Consider the following 17,510-nt stretch of genomic DNA (forward strand, 5'->3'; position numbering starts at 1 on the left):
GTTATATATACAATATATTATGTTATATATACAATATATTACATAATATATACAATATATGCTGTGGTCACAAACTGAACAGCAGTGCGTTAGCTCATGCTGCGTGTACCAGCCTTGGTTACTCACTCAGTACAGAGGCTCTCACACCTGCGAATGTTGCCCACGATTTGTTTTTTAATGGTGTCTGTTTACTAGAGCCTTGAGGAAGACAAGGGAACCAAAAGAACTCATGGGTCAGACGTACCACACAGTACCAAGCCAACAGTAAACCCACCAACCCAGCTGCAAAACAAGGTACAGAAATCAAAGCACATATCAAAGCACTGCCACAGATCCAAGAAGACACAGGACAGAAGTCAAAGGAAACCACACATGCACCCCAGAACAGGTGCATCCCATGGCAAAAACCTCAATTGAGGGAATAGCTGTAACTTGAGAACTGTATATGGTACAAACCCAAGGTGTGGAATTAGCCATTAAACAAACATAAAGCAACCACCAGGAAAGACGAGACAAATCCAAAAAACACAGACCCCAGGAAATGCACCCAGCACACTCAAAGCTACACCCACAAAATGGGGCAAAAAATAAATGGGAATAAAAACAATCGACTCATAAAACAGCAGAGGTGGAAATAGACGGGTGACCAAAGATTAACGTATACAAGGCTGAGAAGCTAGAATAATCCAAAGAAATATCCTTTAGGCACTGCTTTTTATGACCCTGGTGTGTTTCAGGACCCACATGGCTTGGCAAGCTCACTTTCTTGTGCCTTTGCCTCACTTTTCAGGTTCAGCTGACCTAGCCGTTGAGGGAAGCTACTCTTTCCAACACTGTGCACCCATTCCTCTGTGCGTCCTATCTGATCAGGGTTTGGTATTAATAGGATTCCCAATATTTCTTGCCAATTGAAGGTGTTTGGCATCAGAGCTTGCATTTTAGCAATGGTTAGCTGGTGGACGGTGAGCAATTTCCTCCGGATTTTCAACATGGCCATGGAACCTATATTCTGACAAGTCCTTTTGGGGAAAACAAATTGTCAGTGGCCTTTGTGTTTTTCTCAGTTTTTGGCCCCTGGGGAGTTACAGGCTCCAATGCTGAAACTCCCTCTCTGGCTGTAGGGATGAGTTTTTAAGTGTTTTGGGAAGAGAACCGGAGTTGTCCTGTTTTCCTCTTAGTGCCCCTCCTTTCGTCTTCTCTTCCCTTTGATGTTTTCGAGGATCTGGGTTTGTGACTGGGTTCTGTCCATGGCAGGTTCCTGTGGTCTAATCTGCTGCTGCATCTATTAGCCTTCAGTACAAAATCACTAAAACTTGTATTCATTCCATAAAAGAAGAATGTGTATTCTAAATGTTCAGATGACAACATTGAGAACTCCTGTGAGTAATGAACCGGTGGAGGAAGCACCGATTTGCAAACTGTTTGAGGGTAACATTTGTGCAGCATTGCATATGCCAAGCCTCCTAGACACCTAGTGCTGAATGTGGCTATGAAGTCAAGCATTAAATAATGATATTAAAATGCATCTTGTAAAGTGTGAAAAGGGGATTTTTTTTTTTTAGGTATCTGGAAAATAATTATTTTCCATGTGCTTTTGTATTTGATTTGCACAGCTTTAGCATAAATGCAAACAAGAACACCCCCTTTAATTCAATCTTATTCAATCTTGTAAACATCTTGTAAAAAAGAATAAGATCTTATTAAATCTTGTAAACACTTATGTCCTGTGGTTCCTGTGTCTCAATAGTTATTATTAGTGAACACACTATGAACAAACATTAATGAAAAATACATTTATAAGGATTTTAAGGCATAGATTACAGAAGGAAAATTTTTCTTAATGGAAATAAAGAAAAAATTACCTCGATTCTCACTTTCACTGAAAAAAATCTAAGGATATGTAACAAATACAATTTAATACATTAAGTTAATATTTTTTAAATACAATCATTCATACTCATCTGAGAATGAGTCATTAAAATATGCATCATAGAATGAAGAGTGGAGCCAAATACGGATGTTTAGGCATCACGTTACCAGGCCAAGTTTTGGGAATACATAAGCTAGTAAACAATCACAAAACGAACTGTCCCTCTTCCCAATTGTATTACCACAAATCTTTCACAACTCTTAACACTGGAAGGCAACAAATTAATATACATAAGAATAACTACAACAACATTCCATAATCTTCAAACTCCAAAACTGTGAAATCCATCAATGAACTTGCAAACTCTTGGACCAAATGTCTATTATAAACCCGAGACTGCAGGTCAAAGGATCACAAACCAGAGACTGCAGGTCAAAGGATCACAAACCCGAGACTGCAGGTCAAAGGATCACAAACCCGAGACTGCAGGTCAAAGGATCACAAACCCGAGACTGCAGGTCAAAGGATCACAAACCCGAGACTGCAGGTCAAAGGATCACAAACCCGAGACTGCAGGTCAAAGGATCACAAACCCGAGACTGCAGGTCAAAGGATCACAAACCCGAGACTGCAGGTCAAAGGATCACAAACCCGAGACTGCAGGTCAAAGGAAGAGTTTGTCAAATGACAAGAGCAGAGTTGTTTACTTTAAGTCTTCTTAACACCAAGTGTTTATTCCAGTGTGTTATTTATATAAACAAATTAAAATGTTTTTATTACATGAACGGCTTTAATTATACGTTATTTCACCTAATAGGGGTGCATTAGCGATGGAAAATACTAGAAGTTGACTGGTTAGTTTTCTTATACAATTATAACACATTCCACAAAATTGAATGAAAATTTATATAACTTTTTAAACAAATGTTCATGAATCCATATATACAAATACAGTAGACTATTTCAGCTGTAATTTTTTGTTATTGCATAGTTGTGCATGAAGTAGTCTTTTTAATTGTAAACATAAAAAGTTGAAAGTGTTTAATAAAACAAAATTAATGACCAACCTGGCTAAGTACAATTAATCTGATGATTTAAAGAAATTTTTACTGAAATTTTGTATATTTGCACCTAAAATACTGAGAGCATACAAATGGAAAAATACTCAAGATGTTATTCTTGTTTTCTTAAACCAGTGTGTGTAAATTATACAATGACACTTGTAAATCAATGCAACTGGACATTACTTGCACACAACCTTGTTTCTTGCCATCTATGATTAACATACAAGCCCAGCTACATCACACTCGTTATATATATACTCGGCAGTCTGGTCCTCCGTTTACCCTCATTCACTTGGTTACTCTTCACTCGTCAACAAGCCCAAACCGTCTCAGTATGCAAGTATGTACCCCTCAAGCTTACAATTGATAAACTTACATTCCATACCTTTCCACTTCCTACCCAAATCACTATACTTAGAACTTTGCTTACAAACTCCTCATATCACACATCCTGGATGTGATGATCATTTCTAACTTTTCACTATTCACATGTACAATTGTGTTTCACAAAGAGTTCACATCTCTGCCACTACCCATTACTTTCCCTTTGTCAACATCTGCCGGTCCTGTCACACACACAAACACCAATATTGAACTAAACATAAATCTCTAATGAAGAATATGATCAGTTTACATAGGAGATAATTCCATTATTTCATCCTATGGTTTCCAACTTGTGGTATGGCATGTGTTCACACCGCATGTCACTGATTACAAACACTCGCATACACCTCAAATAAAACATTTTACAGTATTTAATACAACTCTTATCTATTCCATACATTCTCATGACTCTCCACAGCCATTCCCTATCAAAAGTTTCAAATTTGTAGTCATATAAAGGCCATGTACATCTTGCATTATTACTAACATACTTGATCTACAAGATGTCTCAGTGTAAAAATAGGATCTATGCCACTGTTCCACCAATTACCTTGTCCATCAATGATGAGTTTCTCAGAAATTTCCTGTAGTCTTTATCACAATTATACTGTGCACACACACAGCTTAGAGCATAACTTAAAGAAAAATATCAATGTTAAATACTTCTTAAAATAATGTATCTAAAGTTTACGACATAGGACTTACCTGACCAAACTGGAAAATGTTTGAAGACTGGGCTCCCCCACTTGCAAAGTTAAAGCTGGATCCTGTATTGCTAGCAGCCTGGCCAAAATCAAAACCTGCACTCGGCTTCTTCTCAGCTGGCTGGCCAAAGGCAAATGATGTAGTTGAACTGTTGTTGATACTGTTGGTACCAAATGTTGGAGTTGCACTACCAAATGCTTGTGCAGGGTTTCCAAATGCCGGTGCTGGTGCTGTTGCTGCTGGAGGAGGGGGGTTACTATTGCCAAACTGAAAATTAGGAGTTGGATTGGATGCTGGAGCTGGTGCTCCAAATGCTGGGGTGGCTGATGGAACTGCCCCAAAGCCTGAACCTGCACTCAACTTGTTCTCCTTGTTTCCAAAGGCAAACAGTGATGACGACGATGAACTGACACCATTGTTAATTCCCCCAGTGTTAGCTGCACTAAAGGTCATTTTCTTGGCAGGCTCACTTGTATCTATGGAGTCCCATTTAGCATTGAAGTTAAATGAAGGTGATGATTTGGACTCCTCTTTGTTGCCTGCAGGTGAAGCGAAGGCGAAAGGCTTTGCTCCCTTGTCTCCAAACGTGAACACCCCTCCAGCTGGAATAGCACTCTCCACCACCTTAGCACCAAAGGATAAAGCACAAGATTCTGAACCTGCATTTGTAATTTTAGAGGCTCCAAATGAGATTGGGGTAGCAGTCTTTGTAACATTAGCCACGCTATCTTTTCCATGCCCAGGTATGACATCATTAAAGGTGAATGCTGTCTTGCTGATACCATCTACATTGTCAGACTTGGATTTAAATGAAAACATTTCACTTGATTTGGAGTCTTTTACCTCAATGTGTTGATCGTGACTATTTCCAGACGTAGGTTCCGTTGCTGGATTTACTTCATTAGAAACTACTTTACTCTGATTTTCCTTTGCAGTAGTATTTAATGAAGTTCCTGATCCAAAACTAAAGGCAACTTGTGTCTTATTGGCAGCAGTAACAGGTTCTGAACTACTTTCAGGTGACTTACCAAATGATAAACTGGGTTCTTTATTAATACTTTCACTATCTTTAGAATTCAATGACTGAACACCAAATTTAAAACCACCACTAGCACACTGACTTTTTTCTTTAGAATGTACATTTTCAGAATTAGAGCTAAAAGAAAATCCAGTCAATGCATTAGGCTTCTCTACAGGCACTCCAAACTTAAACCCTGAATTCCCTTTACTGTCACTGTCTTCTGTACTTTTGGCACTAACTCCAAAATTAAATCCACTTGACTTAACTTGAGTTTGAGAGTTACTTAAACCAAACTTAAAAGTAGAACTTGTGGAAGATAAGTCATTTGAATTAAGACCAAATCTGAAGTTTCCAGTTATGGCTTGACACACACTAGCAGCACCAGGCTTAGGAGTTTCACATGATATGCACTGTACGGCTTCACTTTTGTTTCTAACTAAACACGTGTCACACTCCCACTCATCTTTGCCTTTGGCAAATGCAGAGCCAAACCCTGAATTTAGTTTGTCTTCCTTATCTACTTTATTAAGTTCACCCGAAATTTCACACACAGTTGTACTTCCAGGCTTCGGAGCTTCACATGCAACACACTTCACCGCCGAGTCTGTATTATGTAACATGCACATATCACACTCCCACTTATTACCAGACTTTTTGAAAGCATCCCCCCACCCTGCCACACCCCCTGGTAATGACGAAGAACACTTCTCCACTACACTAGCTGCACGAGTGGTCACCTCTGTAGTGCCAACACCAATACTCTGTTCAGGTCTTTGGCTCTGACATGCTACACACTTCGCATCTGAATTCTTATTCCTAATCATACACACACTACACTCCCATTCATCACCAGATTTCTTAAAGGCAGAACCAAAGCCCTTAAACCCTTGTGGTGTTTTAGTTACCCTATCTTCCTCATAAGGTAATTTTGTTTTATAATTTAAATAACTATTTTCAGTTTTTGAATTTTCTACCTTTTCTTCAAAGCTGTTAGATGGTAAAGATATAGAGGATAGTTTATCTGGACTATTTCCCTTTGATTTAAGAATATCTAATATGCTTCCTTCTCTAAGTTTTCCAGCTAACGGTATTACAGCATTCTTGTTGTTTGCCTTTAGTTTTGGCCCCAAACTTGGGCTACTGCTATTAAACATCATTGGTACAGTTGGCACAGCTATGGTACCAAGATCATCAACAGATGAATTAACCTCCCCAATCAGTGCAGGATTTCTGAATGTAAATTTGGGGGCATTTGCAAGTGTTTCAACATCAGAGTGAGTATCAACTATTTCAGGAGTTGAGAATGTGAAACCTTTTGGTGAAGAGTTTATCTTCACGTGTGAGCCTTGCGTGGATGGTGCATGGATTGGCAGATTAATTGTTGGGAGAGTAGTCATTGTAAGAGAGACAGCTGGGAGACGAGGTACTTCCACAATGACATCATCATCATTATGCCTTTTGGAACTTCTTCCACTATCTGCAACTCTTGACTTCATCTTGCCACCAACTTTCTTAGCTAACTGTGGCAAGTCACTGAAACACAAAAGAAAAAAATGATATACATATGAAGAATATATTTATTAAATGTTGTCTCTAACATCCATAACTAATGGATGTTTGCAATGAGGGGGCATTGGGGGGAGTGGAAAGAAGCGATGCGGGGCGGAGGGTTACCCTAAGATGATTTTGGGACGTATCGTCCCTGCAGCCCGGTCCTCGACCAAGCCTCCTTTTTGTTACACATATCCCCAGGAAGCAGCCAATAGCAGCTGTCTAACTCCCAAATACCTGTTTACTGCTAGGTGAATAGGGGCATCATGGTGAAGTTATTTAGTTACAGGGAGCTAGCAAGGGGCACCCCCAAAAATCCATCGTTAAATGTAGTGAAACGCTTCTTTCTGGTAGAACCCCAGTGGCTCCCTGTCCCTCCGTCCCTTTCATGTTCAGCGGTTTTAGGCGGTGTTTGTCCGCTCCTGAACTCATCTGATAATTGATGCTGGACTGCTTGGTGGCAGCATTAGGTACTCTTGAGTTGTAGTAGATTTGTGTGATATGTTTATTTTGTATGGGTTGGAATGTTACTTGGCATTTTAGTGGTTTTTGAGTTTTGGTAAACCCAACAATTGGCTGCAAAGTTTCACTGACTTTCTGGATGCTTTCCCGGTGAAAAGGTGGAATGTCATTTGTCTCATGTGACAACCCGTTCTCGCAAATTCGTAAAGTCAATATTGACTTATTAAATATGTGCATAGGTGACATACTTAACATAATAGATACCCTTAAAAAGATTCATAGAAAACACCGACCTTACCTAACCTTGTTAGTATCTTAACATAAGCATCTTATTGCTTCGTAATTACAATTATTACTTAACCTATACCTATTATAGGTTAGGTAATAATTGTAATTACGAAGCAATAACATGCTTATCTTAAGATACTAACAAGGTTAGGTAAGGTCGGTGTTTTCTATTAATCTTTTTAAGGGTATCTATTATGTTAACTATGTCACCTATGCACATATTTAATAAGTCAATATTGACTTATTAAATTTGCGAGAACGGGTTGCATGTGAAGGGGCCAGGTTTTGGCTCTCATCCACGGTAGGCCAAATGAAATGTAACTGATGTAACTGGTAGACTGGAGCCATCTCGGCAAGATAGCTACAGGGAGCTACCAAAGGGCTCCCCCAGAAATGGACGAAACAATCTTTATATTTCAACAAATACAAATATTTTACTATGGAAACAGCACTTCATTGAACCTTTGCTTATTATAAAAATTGTGCGTGCACGTGTGTCAGGTGAGTGTTTGTGTGTGGGGAATAAGCTCTATTTCACCTCCCCATGTCATATCCATTTTGCCCGGTGCTTCTTTGTTCTTACCTCCTGTTGTCATACTTGTATGCACTGTTGCACTTCATATTGAAGCTGTGCTGCTGTGGATGTATCTCCACACCACTAGTGTGTGGAGATGCTGCTTTATCTCTGGTGCTATATACCCACAAGTATGGAGGATACAATGAACAAATGAACTTTTAATCTAATACTTCATTATATTATTTATCTTACCTCCCCATCCCAAGTGGGAAAAGTGATAACAAATTAATATTATTATTAATTAGTGCAAACTATGTAATTACATAACAGCCATTCACAAACCTTGTAAATGATGACATAGTTGTATTAGATCTAGGAGTAAACTCAAATGTGTTTAGACTCATACTAATGTTGCTAGAGGCTCCAAACTTTAACACATCTGATGGCTCATCAGCTGCAGTTATTGAGGATACGGAGGGCTCTACGGGCTTGAATTTTACAGCGGCCTCTGCCGAAGCTTTGGAAAAGGCCGAAAATGTTTCCAAGGAATCCTTTGGTGGGTTCTTCTCTTGTCCCTTTTCTGATATACTAGTATCTGAAATGACCCGTGGGGCCCCTTCTGAATTTGCATTTTTCTTAGGACCAGGAGATCCAGAAGAAAGAGAAGTACTTGCTGAACTTGAGGGCAGAAGACAGGTGGTTAAATTCTCTTGGACAGTCAACTGCAAAGGAAAAAATCTATGGAATATTTAAACAGACTTTTTGTTGTTTAACCCCTAAACTGCGCATAACATCATATGCAGTGTGACATTGAGTTCAGTTTCTTAAATTTTCTGAAAATCTTTTAAAATGTTTTGTGGATAATCTACTAGACAAATGTTCAAACTTTGTCTAAATGATACCGTGTAACTTGAAAAACAAGAAAATAAAAAATAATTATAAAATTGAATATTGAAAACTTCAGATTTTAAAATCAGCTGCAAAAATAAAATCATCACTTATTGTTCATTTGGTGTTATTATGATTTCAGAATAGCATATGATCTTCATTTTCATATATTTAGAATATAGGTTTTCAATATAGTTTACTGTAAAAAAAAAATTCAATATAGCACTTTAAATATGCACAAATTAGGACAAAAATTTATAATGCCAAACGTTTAGTTTATGAAAAATCAATTCTATAGGGATTGTAGAACAGACAGCTGTGCACACTACATGTAAAAATGGTGAGAATTGGTCAGAAAATAGATTTTTGGATATTGAAGTAAGTTGAAATTTCAGTTATAGATATAATTGAAGTTGAAGTTATCGACAATGAATAAGGCAGTTCTAATTCATGAATTTACTTGTATGTTTTAATAAACATTGTTTGGCATTTGTACTTGAATATGTGAAAGTTGTAGGTCAATATATGTTGAAAATTAAGTAAAAAAAAATAGCCCCCCAAAAAAGACAATATAGGAATAATTATAATGATTTAGGAGGTATATTTAGGGTATACAGTACTTTATATAAGTAAAAAAGCCCTAATCTGGTCCATAATCATCAAAACAACCTAAAGAAACTAATGCCGCAATTGGTACTGATGATAACGATAACGCCTTCTATTTACTGGAACTCGTGGATATGCAGGGATTGAGAGATGCAAGCACCTGTCCGATGCACAAAGAATAATAGTACGGTAGTAGTACGGAGAGTCCACAAAGTGGATATGCAGCTGGTGCCTTCTAGCATTTTTGAGTTCTACCTGGAGAGCCAAATTTCACACATAATAATGAATATTTTCACATTATTTTGCTGTATTTTATTATATACCATAAATACACTGTCCAATGCCAATATTTCTTATGTCCCTCAGTATGAGAAGCTGTCAGCCAATTTTTCTCCCCCTTTGTTTTTTAGCAGATTTTTTTTGTGGCTTCTACATCTTGGAGAATGCATACCAGTCACTAAGGATGTGAAGTTGGAAAGACACTGGTAACATGTGAATCAGGCACAGGTGGCAGTGACTTTGTGACTTTCCCTGTTTCTGATGCAGGTTATTTACAGACCTCAAACTTTTCTCTGTCTCTTTAGGTTGTTTTGATGAATGGGGACCAGATGAGGGCCTTATCACATACATACATACATACACACACACATTATATATATATAAAAGGCAATAAAAGTTATTTAAATATATAGGTTTGTTATGCCTAACCCATTATCCCTATCCCTATACATTTGTTTTTGGATGGGAGTATTTTTGGGTGACCATTTCAACACACATTGAACTACAACTTTCACATATTCGAATACGAATTACGAATATTAAGCAATGTTTATTAAAACAAGGAAATCCATAATGTAGAACTACCACTGTCACTGTTGTGAACTTCATCTTCAATTTTCTCTAAAACAGAACTTTTAAGAGACCCTAAAACAAATTATGTTTCCGATCAATTCTCCCCATATTTAGATATTATATGCAAAGTTCTTTGTTCTAAAGGTACTGTTGTGTATTTATTTATAAACCCATAAATTTGGGGGTTATAAATTTGTGTCTAAATTTGGCGCTATTTTGGATGGCCACACTGACAATTTTGTTTATAGTAAACTATACAGTAATCACAAACTTAAATCAACCAAATGGAAAATAATCGCATGTCATTCTTAGACCAAAATTATTACAAGACAAATTGGTGTCATTTTAATTAACACTTGTACTATATAAAGGAGAATATTTCTTTTTAGGATTTTGAAAATTGACAATTGTCATAAATTTCAAAATCCTTTTTTTGTGTTTGTTACGATATCGATGCATAAGGAAAGGATGGTGCATTTACCATGTAGGCTATGAAGAGAGAAGAAAAAAAAAAGTTTGAGCAAGTTTGAGACTGATTCCGGCCCCCTTAAAGGATGCCCACACTTGATACATTTAAGACCTCCCTCCAATGAAGATAATCGAATGCACCGAAACAGAGGATGCAGAGATCAATGGAGAGATTAAAACCATCTTTGAATGTACTGCTTCTAATCACCTAGGAGAGAGGATTTGGGAAGCAAACTAAGAGGACGAAATACAACAATTTGGCCAAGAACCACCTTTAAGAATAGCCCTCGGTACTCAAGAACCCCCAGATTTAAGTAGCCCACAAAGCTCTTCAACTTGGACAACATTGGAGGACATCATCAATACTAGAGGAAATCAGAACATAAGAAAAACCGAGACTGCAGAAGGCTTTCTAACCCGTGTGAGGTGAGTCTTCTTTTGCACCAAATCACACCCAGTCATATTTTTATATAGTCTACATTTGAACCGCTTTTTGATGCTTTGATAACTTTATCAAACTTATGGTGGTGGTGGTGAAACTTGCAAAATTTTACACCCATTCAGTCACTGCCAGCAAAGTTCATGCCAAGATAGTTAACTGCCTTGTATAATTTCATTTCCTTTGCAATTTTATAAAAGTTTATCACAGAAAATCTCTACTATATACTGACCCATCTGTCAAGCTGCATCTAAGACAACCTTGAAAATCTGTTCTATGAAATCAGTAACCACAATGTAATTTAATGCACATGTGAATGTGCATACAGGATGAATGCACATGTGAATGTGCATACAGGATGAATGCACATGTGAATGTGCATACAGGATGAATGCACATGTGAATGTGCATACAGGATGTATGCACATTGTGCAAATAAATGTTCTTACCTTTGTTGGAGTTAGAAGTCTAGATGTTGGTGGAGCCGATGTTCTTAAAACTGGACGATGTCTATGAAATGCAGCTGTGTATGAAGGGTTTGCATCCAAGAAGCTGCCTCTCTGACCAGGGGTAGGGGTAGGTATACGCTTGGCATCAGATATGGGTGTTGACATTTGCTCCAAACTTTCCAAGATGCGCCGAGCAGCTTGACTGAGACCACCATCATTTGAAGATTCAGATGGTGTTTTGGCTCTTATCTGGACACGTGGAGTCTGAAAACCGCAATTATAATAAAGAAGACAAAAATACAAAAGACAGACAAAAATACCCCCTATTCAGTACCAACATGCTTTAGCCCTTAAACTGCGCAACGCGCCTGCAGGCTCACGTCTGGTTTGCGCAACGCGCCTCCGGGTATTTGTATTTTTCACGTTCCATTCAAAACTCCCGCGGCTACATGGGGTTCACATCAGCTTCCTCAGGGCTCTTGTAAACAGACGCCATCTTTAAAAAAAATCGTGGTCCACATTCCCGGGTGTGGGAGCCTCAGTAGTGTGTGAGCAACCAAGGCTGGCGCTCGCAGCATGAGCGCACAGCACTGCTGTTCAGCATGTGACCACAGCATCGCCTAATAATGTCAAAATATATATATAACTTGTATTATTTAGCTATGATAGTGTTATATTAGAGCCTGAGTGTGATAATGACTGGGTACAATGTTCAAATATCAGTGATTCAATGCTGTTCACGATGTTCACAGCGCTAGCCACAGCACCACAGCATTATTTCGTTCATCTAGGAATCTTCAAATGATTTTTTAGGTTCGTTTTCAAAATAAACGTGTGGTCAATTATTCATTTACAGGAATTAGTGACCAGGATTGTGATAATAGCAGGAATGTGGTTATAATTAGCGTTGTGCGTAGTATTGTGGAAGGAGGAATTTTGATGAGGGAGGGAGGGCGAGAATTGAGGTAGCCTCATTGTGTGTGTGGCTGCCACTCTTGTTTTGCTCACCATACTAGCTTAGTGGTTCGCTATGGGCAACACATATGTACATGGGTATATATAGTGTGTGTATATAGTGTAAGAACAGCAACAGAAGAATGTTGAGAGGAGCTATTTTGGTGAGGGAGGTGACGTAATCGTAGCGTCGTCTGCTGTGTGATTTTTCATGCAGTGTATGGTGGCCACTGTACTGTTTGGACACAATACTGGCTTACTTGCATAGTTCTGGTAAATAAAACATGTAGATAGGTATATAGAACATGTGTAATAAGAACTATAACAATATGGTGGGAGGAGCAATGTTGGCGAGTAAGATGTTGGAGTGAGGGAGACAGGCTGGGTGTGGCTGCTCTCACTCGAGGTGTTCTGAATGTGTTCATGGCCAAATGCTCCTATTGGCCCATACGAGGCAGCTGCTATTGGCCCATACGAGGCAGCTGCTATTGGCCCATACGAGGCAGCTGCTGTTGGCCCATACGAGGCAGCTGCTGTTGGCCCATACGAGGCAGCTGCTGTTGGCCCATACGAGGCAGCTGCTGTTGGCCCATACGAGGCAGCTGCTGTTGGCCCATACGAGGCAGCTGCTGTTGGCCCATACGAGGCAGCTGCTGTTGGCCCATACGAGGCAGCTGCTGTTGGCCCATACGAGGCAGCTGCTATTGGCCCATACGAGACAGCTGCTATTGGCCCATACGAGGCAGCTGCTATTGGCCCATACGAGGCAGCTGCTATTGGCCCATACGAGGTAGCTGCTATTGGCCCATACGAGGCAGCTGCTATTGGCCCATACGAGGCAGCTGCTATTGGCCCATACGAGGCAGCTGCTATTGGCCCATACGAAGCAGCTGCTACACGGTGTTCTGAATGTGTTGATAGTGAATGTATATAGTGTGTGACAGTGTATAGTGTGTAAATAGATTGTATATATACACAAATTAGCATGATACATAGTAAATATGTGCTGCATATGTGTACACAAGTTTCATGCACGTAACACAGTGTCTACGGACAGTACGGATGTTGTACTGCGATATTATAGTGTACGTGTTCATTATACATTGGATTGGCACATAAAAACAATGAAAATGTATTTGGAAAGGTGCGCAAAAAATGAACGAAAATATATTCGCGGCAACTCGCGCGCCCCGCCCCGAGCGCCCCACCGCCCCCGAGAGCTCACGGCACGGGCGCACGGGGAATGATGACGTCACGCCCCAACTTCCGGACCCCATAGCAGCCAAAGTAAGTACAATTTCGACTTTTTTTTTACATACCCATACTGAGGGAAGGGTTTTTGACACTTTAAAAAGAAAAAAGAATTTTTTCCAGAGAATTTATTTCCTGCGCACTGCGGGGGTGTCACATTTGGAGGCAACGCAGTTAAGGGGTTAATGTTCAATAATTCCATGTTGGTATAAATGACCAGAGAAACAACTGTTTTCTTTAAAAAAAAATATATAAACAGTTGAGTTGGTTAGATAGCAACACGGGTTTACTCTACTTTCCGCTCTAGTACTACACCAACGGTAGTAGTTACCACTACCACATAATGGGGGAATGGGAAAAAGAACAACACACGAAAAGAATCTTAAATATACTCTGACACTTGTTCAGTAGTGTCTTCCACCAATCTGTCCTCTCAAATAATACATCACACACAAACTTCAGCATCCCTAACAGAAAAATGTAGTACTGTAAATCATGGCTATGGAACAATCCCAATTGCTAGATGTGGGTCACAAGTTTAGAGTCAGTTAGGTTAGTGCATTTTAGTACATGGTTTAAAGCCATTGTGGCAACACGAGAGTATGAGATGCTATCACAATCATCGTGGAGAATCAGTACCCTGACACACCAACCAAGCATTATAAAACCACACTGTGATACTTCACAAGACTATGTGCAATCAACAGGTTCAGCGATAGTCGTCCTTGATCTATAAAAACATTTGACCTTGCAAACTCTCAAGCAATTTAACACTGCTGACGTTGATAAATAAAGACTACTGATAAAAGACTTCTTCTTCAGTTATAGGAATACCAGGGAAAAGCTACAGGGACAAATGTCTATGCACTTGACCAAATGAAAGCGCCCCAGGCAGCTCCACCCACGCGACTGGCGTGGGTGGAGCTGGCTGGGGTGGACATGTTAACACTTTCGCGCTGTCTGGACGCGCCGGCGCGTTCGGTTTCGTCTAACGTAAACGCATAGTGGACATAAAGTTATGTCTACTTTTAAAATATTTGTATAAAATTCAATTTTAATCCGATTTCATTGGGGTTTGTTTCAAACGACGCGCCATGAAGTTCTCTTTCTCACCACTAGGCCGCCTGGCGCGTCGGCCTACCTGGTCACGTGATGGGCCCATTGTTTTCGTGTCACGTGTCGTGAGTCGATCACGCTCCCCTCGCGCGCCAAACTCGAGCATTTTTACCCATTTCCGTGTGGATTATACCCAATTACTTCATCAAAAATGGATCAAGGTCAAGGTCCAAGCACTTCTACAAGCACTCAAGAAACATTGAGAGAACTTGGGGTGTACACATGTGGCACAATTAGAATGCTACGTGGCGCCCCAAAGGTATTGCAAGCTCTAGCCAAGGGTAAACTTCCACTGGATACCACAGTATATCGCCGCAAAGATAATACCTTCATTCTACTGTGGAAAGACAAGCGAGTGGTTTCAATCATTACCAACATCCACAATGCAGACACTCAGCGAGTTCAGCGAAGGAAGCGAATTCGCAACCGAGACGGAACAAGTGGAATACAACAGGTAACAGTGAACAAACCGACTGCAATTTGCGAGTACAATAAGTTCATGAAAGGTGTGGACCACTTCGATCAAATGGTTAAATATTACCATTTTACCAGGAAAACTCACAAGTGGACCCAAAAGATTACCTTATATTTCCTGCAAATGGCATTGCATAATGCCTATGTTTTGTACAAATACAACACAACTGATCGAAAAAAGCTAACATTGCTACAGTTCCACGAAGTGGCAATCTGGGCCCTATTGCACTGGGACACAGAGGAGTGGCCTAAAACATCATTATCATCTCAACACTTGCGGCACGCTCCAGACATAAATGATGACACAGCTCCTGCCAATGCTGACGCCATGCCAACTCCCGGACCATCTGGTGTGAGGCGGCCTTTGTTCACTACACCACCTCAAGATGAAGCAGACAACGAATCTGAACCCGACATGTCTGCCACACTGCCAGTTGACGAAACTGTTTTGTCAGATGAATCTGACTCTCCTGCAACTCCTGTTACACCTCCAGCGAGAGGACCTGGCCGCCCTATTGTTGATTCAGAAAATCGCATGAACTACAAACTGAAACATGAAATTTACAGACTGCCCAAACGTCTCAAGTGTCATGCATGCGCATGGTCCGGTAAAAGGAAGGACACGAACTATGGATGCAAGACCTGTGGTGTTGCACTCTGTGTTGTTCCCTGCTACACCAATTACCACCGGAAACAGGTGTATTGGGTGGTGAAGAAGTAATCACCCGCAACAGCTTCACTCCACCTACAAACCATCTGTTGAGCAACTTCAGGAATGAAGAACCTGAAGAAGGTGGAGAGAAGAACAAATGCTCAACTTACTGTTCCAAAACCAGCCTTCCCTTGGTAAGTACACCTATTTGGTCCAAGTTTGTGTAGTATAATTTAGCTCATAGAACATTCTATTGCGAAAACATTGCCACAAAAATGAATGACATACATACAATAATAATATCAGAACAGTGAAATAAGTATAAACTTTCAAAGCAACGTTTCGCGCGTGTGTCGTCCGGTCACTGTTACCGGGTAACAGTGCGCCCACTTCCCACACTCTTGCGGGTGGGCCGGGACCATTATTCTACGATTATATTCATATCATCGTGTTGGGAATTTTATTGGGAGTCCATTGATACCAAAATTAAGGCTGTAGGACAATTGTAGAGGTGATAATAATCCCAAGAGTAAAAACATTTTGTTGCTGTTGAGCGCTCACGGCGACTCATCTTCGTAGTTATTTATTTCATGCTGGTATCTCTATAGCTTTTGTGACTTTTTTTTACTGATGTTCTTCTAGAGAATTTTATTGCGAACACGTTGGTACCAAAATGAAATACGTAGCATGAAAACTAAGGTCAGAAAAGTAAAAAGAGTATACACATTTTTGTTTTTACGCTTAAGCGATAAAAACGGCGCGCGCACATACGGTTGGCTGAGTGACCTTCGCCGAGAGCGCGAAAGTGTTAAAATAAGTCTGTGGTACCTGTTTATTATTTAGTAACATAACTAATTGCCTGGCTAGACCATTGTTTGCATACCTTCTATCCATTTAAGTTATAAAATAGTGATCAGTGCTTATATAATAATATTGTGTTATTGTATTCTGGTGCATTAATATTTCTGGCTGCCTGTATTTCCATTTATATGCTTGTATGTTTTGTTACCCTTACTTAAAGTATATTGCTTTGTTGAGTAAGCAGTTGAAATATTTACCCTAGACACTTTTAGTAGGCAAGGTCGTATTATTATACATTTTTTTACAACTGCAAAAGCAGAGGAACCATACCCAGAGGTCAAGGGTCATAACAGGGGGATCTTGGGGGGGATGGAAAGAGAGGGGGGGATCTTTAGGGGATGGAAAGAGAGGGGGGGGGGATCTTGAGGGGATGGAAAGAGAGGGGGGGGGGATCTTGAGGGGATGGAAAGAGAGGGGGGGGGATCTTGGGGGGATGGGAAGAGAGGGGGGATATTGGGGGGGATGGGAAGAGAGGGGGAGATCTTGGGGGGATGGGAAGAGAGGGGGGATCTTGGGGGGTGGGAAGAGAGGGGGGATCTTGGGGGGTGGGAAGAGAGGGGGGATCTTGGGGGGGATGGGAAGAGAGGGAGGGATCTTGGGGGGATGGAAAGAGAGGGGGGGGATCTTGAGGGGATGGA

General features: G+C 40.2%; 1 protein-coding gene across 2 annotated transcripts in view; it reads right to left on the reverse strand.

The window, feature by feature from the left end:
- Positions 1–17,510, reverse strand: part of LOC123769091 (nuclear pore complex protein Nup153) — a 70,080-nt gene that overhangs the window by 23,020 nt on the left and 29,550 nt on the right. For both annotated transcript variants that reach the window (XM_045760053.2, XM_045760046.2), the window contains exons 7-9: positions 11,565–11,828; positions 8,205–8,584; positions 4,024–6,577 (exon numbers count right to left, since the gene is read on the reverse strand). In XM_045760053.2, the coding sequence (XP_045616009.1) occupies positions 4,024–6,577; positions 8,205–8,584; positions 11,565–11,828 (3,198 nt within the window). The remainder of the gene's footprint in view (positions 1–4,023; positions 6,578–8,204; positions 8,585–11,564; positions 11,829–17,510) is intronic.

Source organism: Procambarus clarkii, chromosome 86 (genome assembly GCF_040958095.1).
Source record: "Procambarus clarkii isolate CNS0578487 chromosome 86, FALCON_Pclarkii_2.0, whole genome shotgun sequence".
Taxonomy (NCBI): Eukaryota; Metazoa; Arthropoda; class Malacostraca; order Decapoda; family Cambaridae; genus Procambarus; species Procambarus clarkii.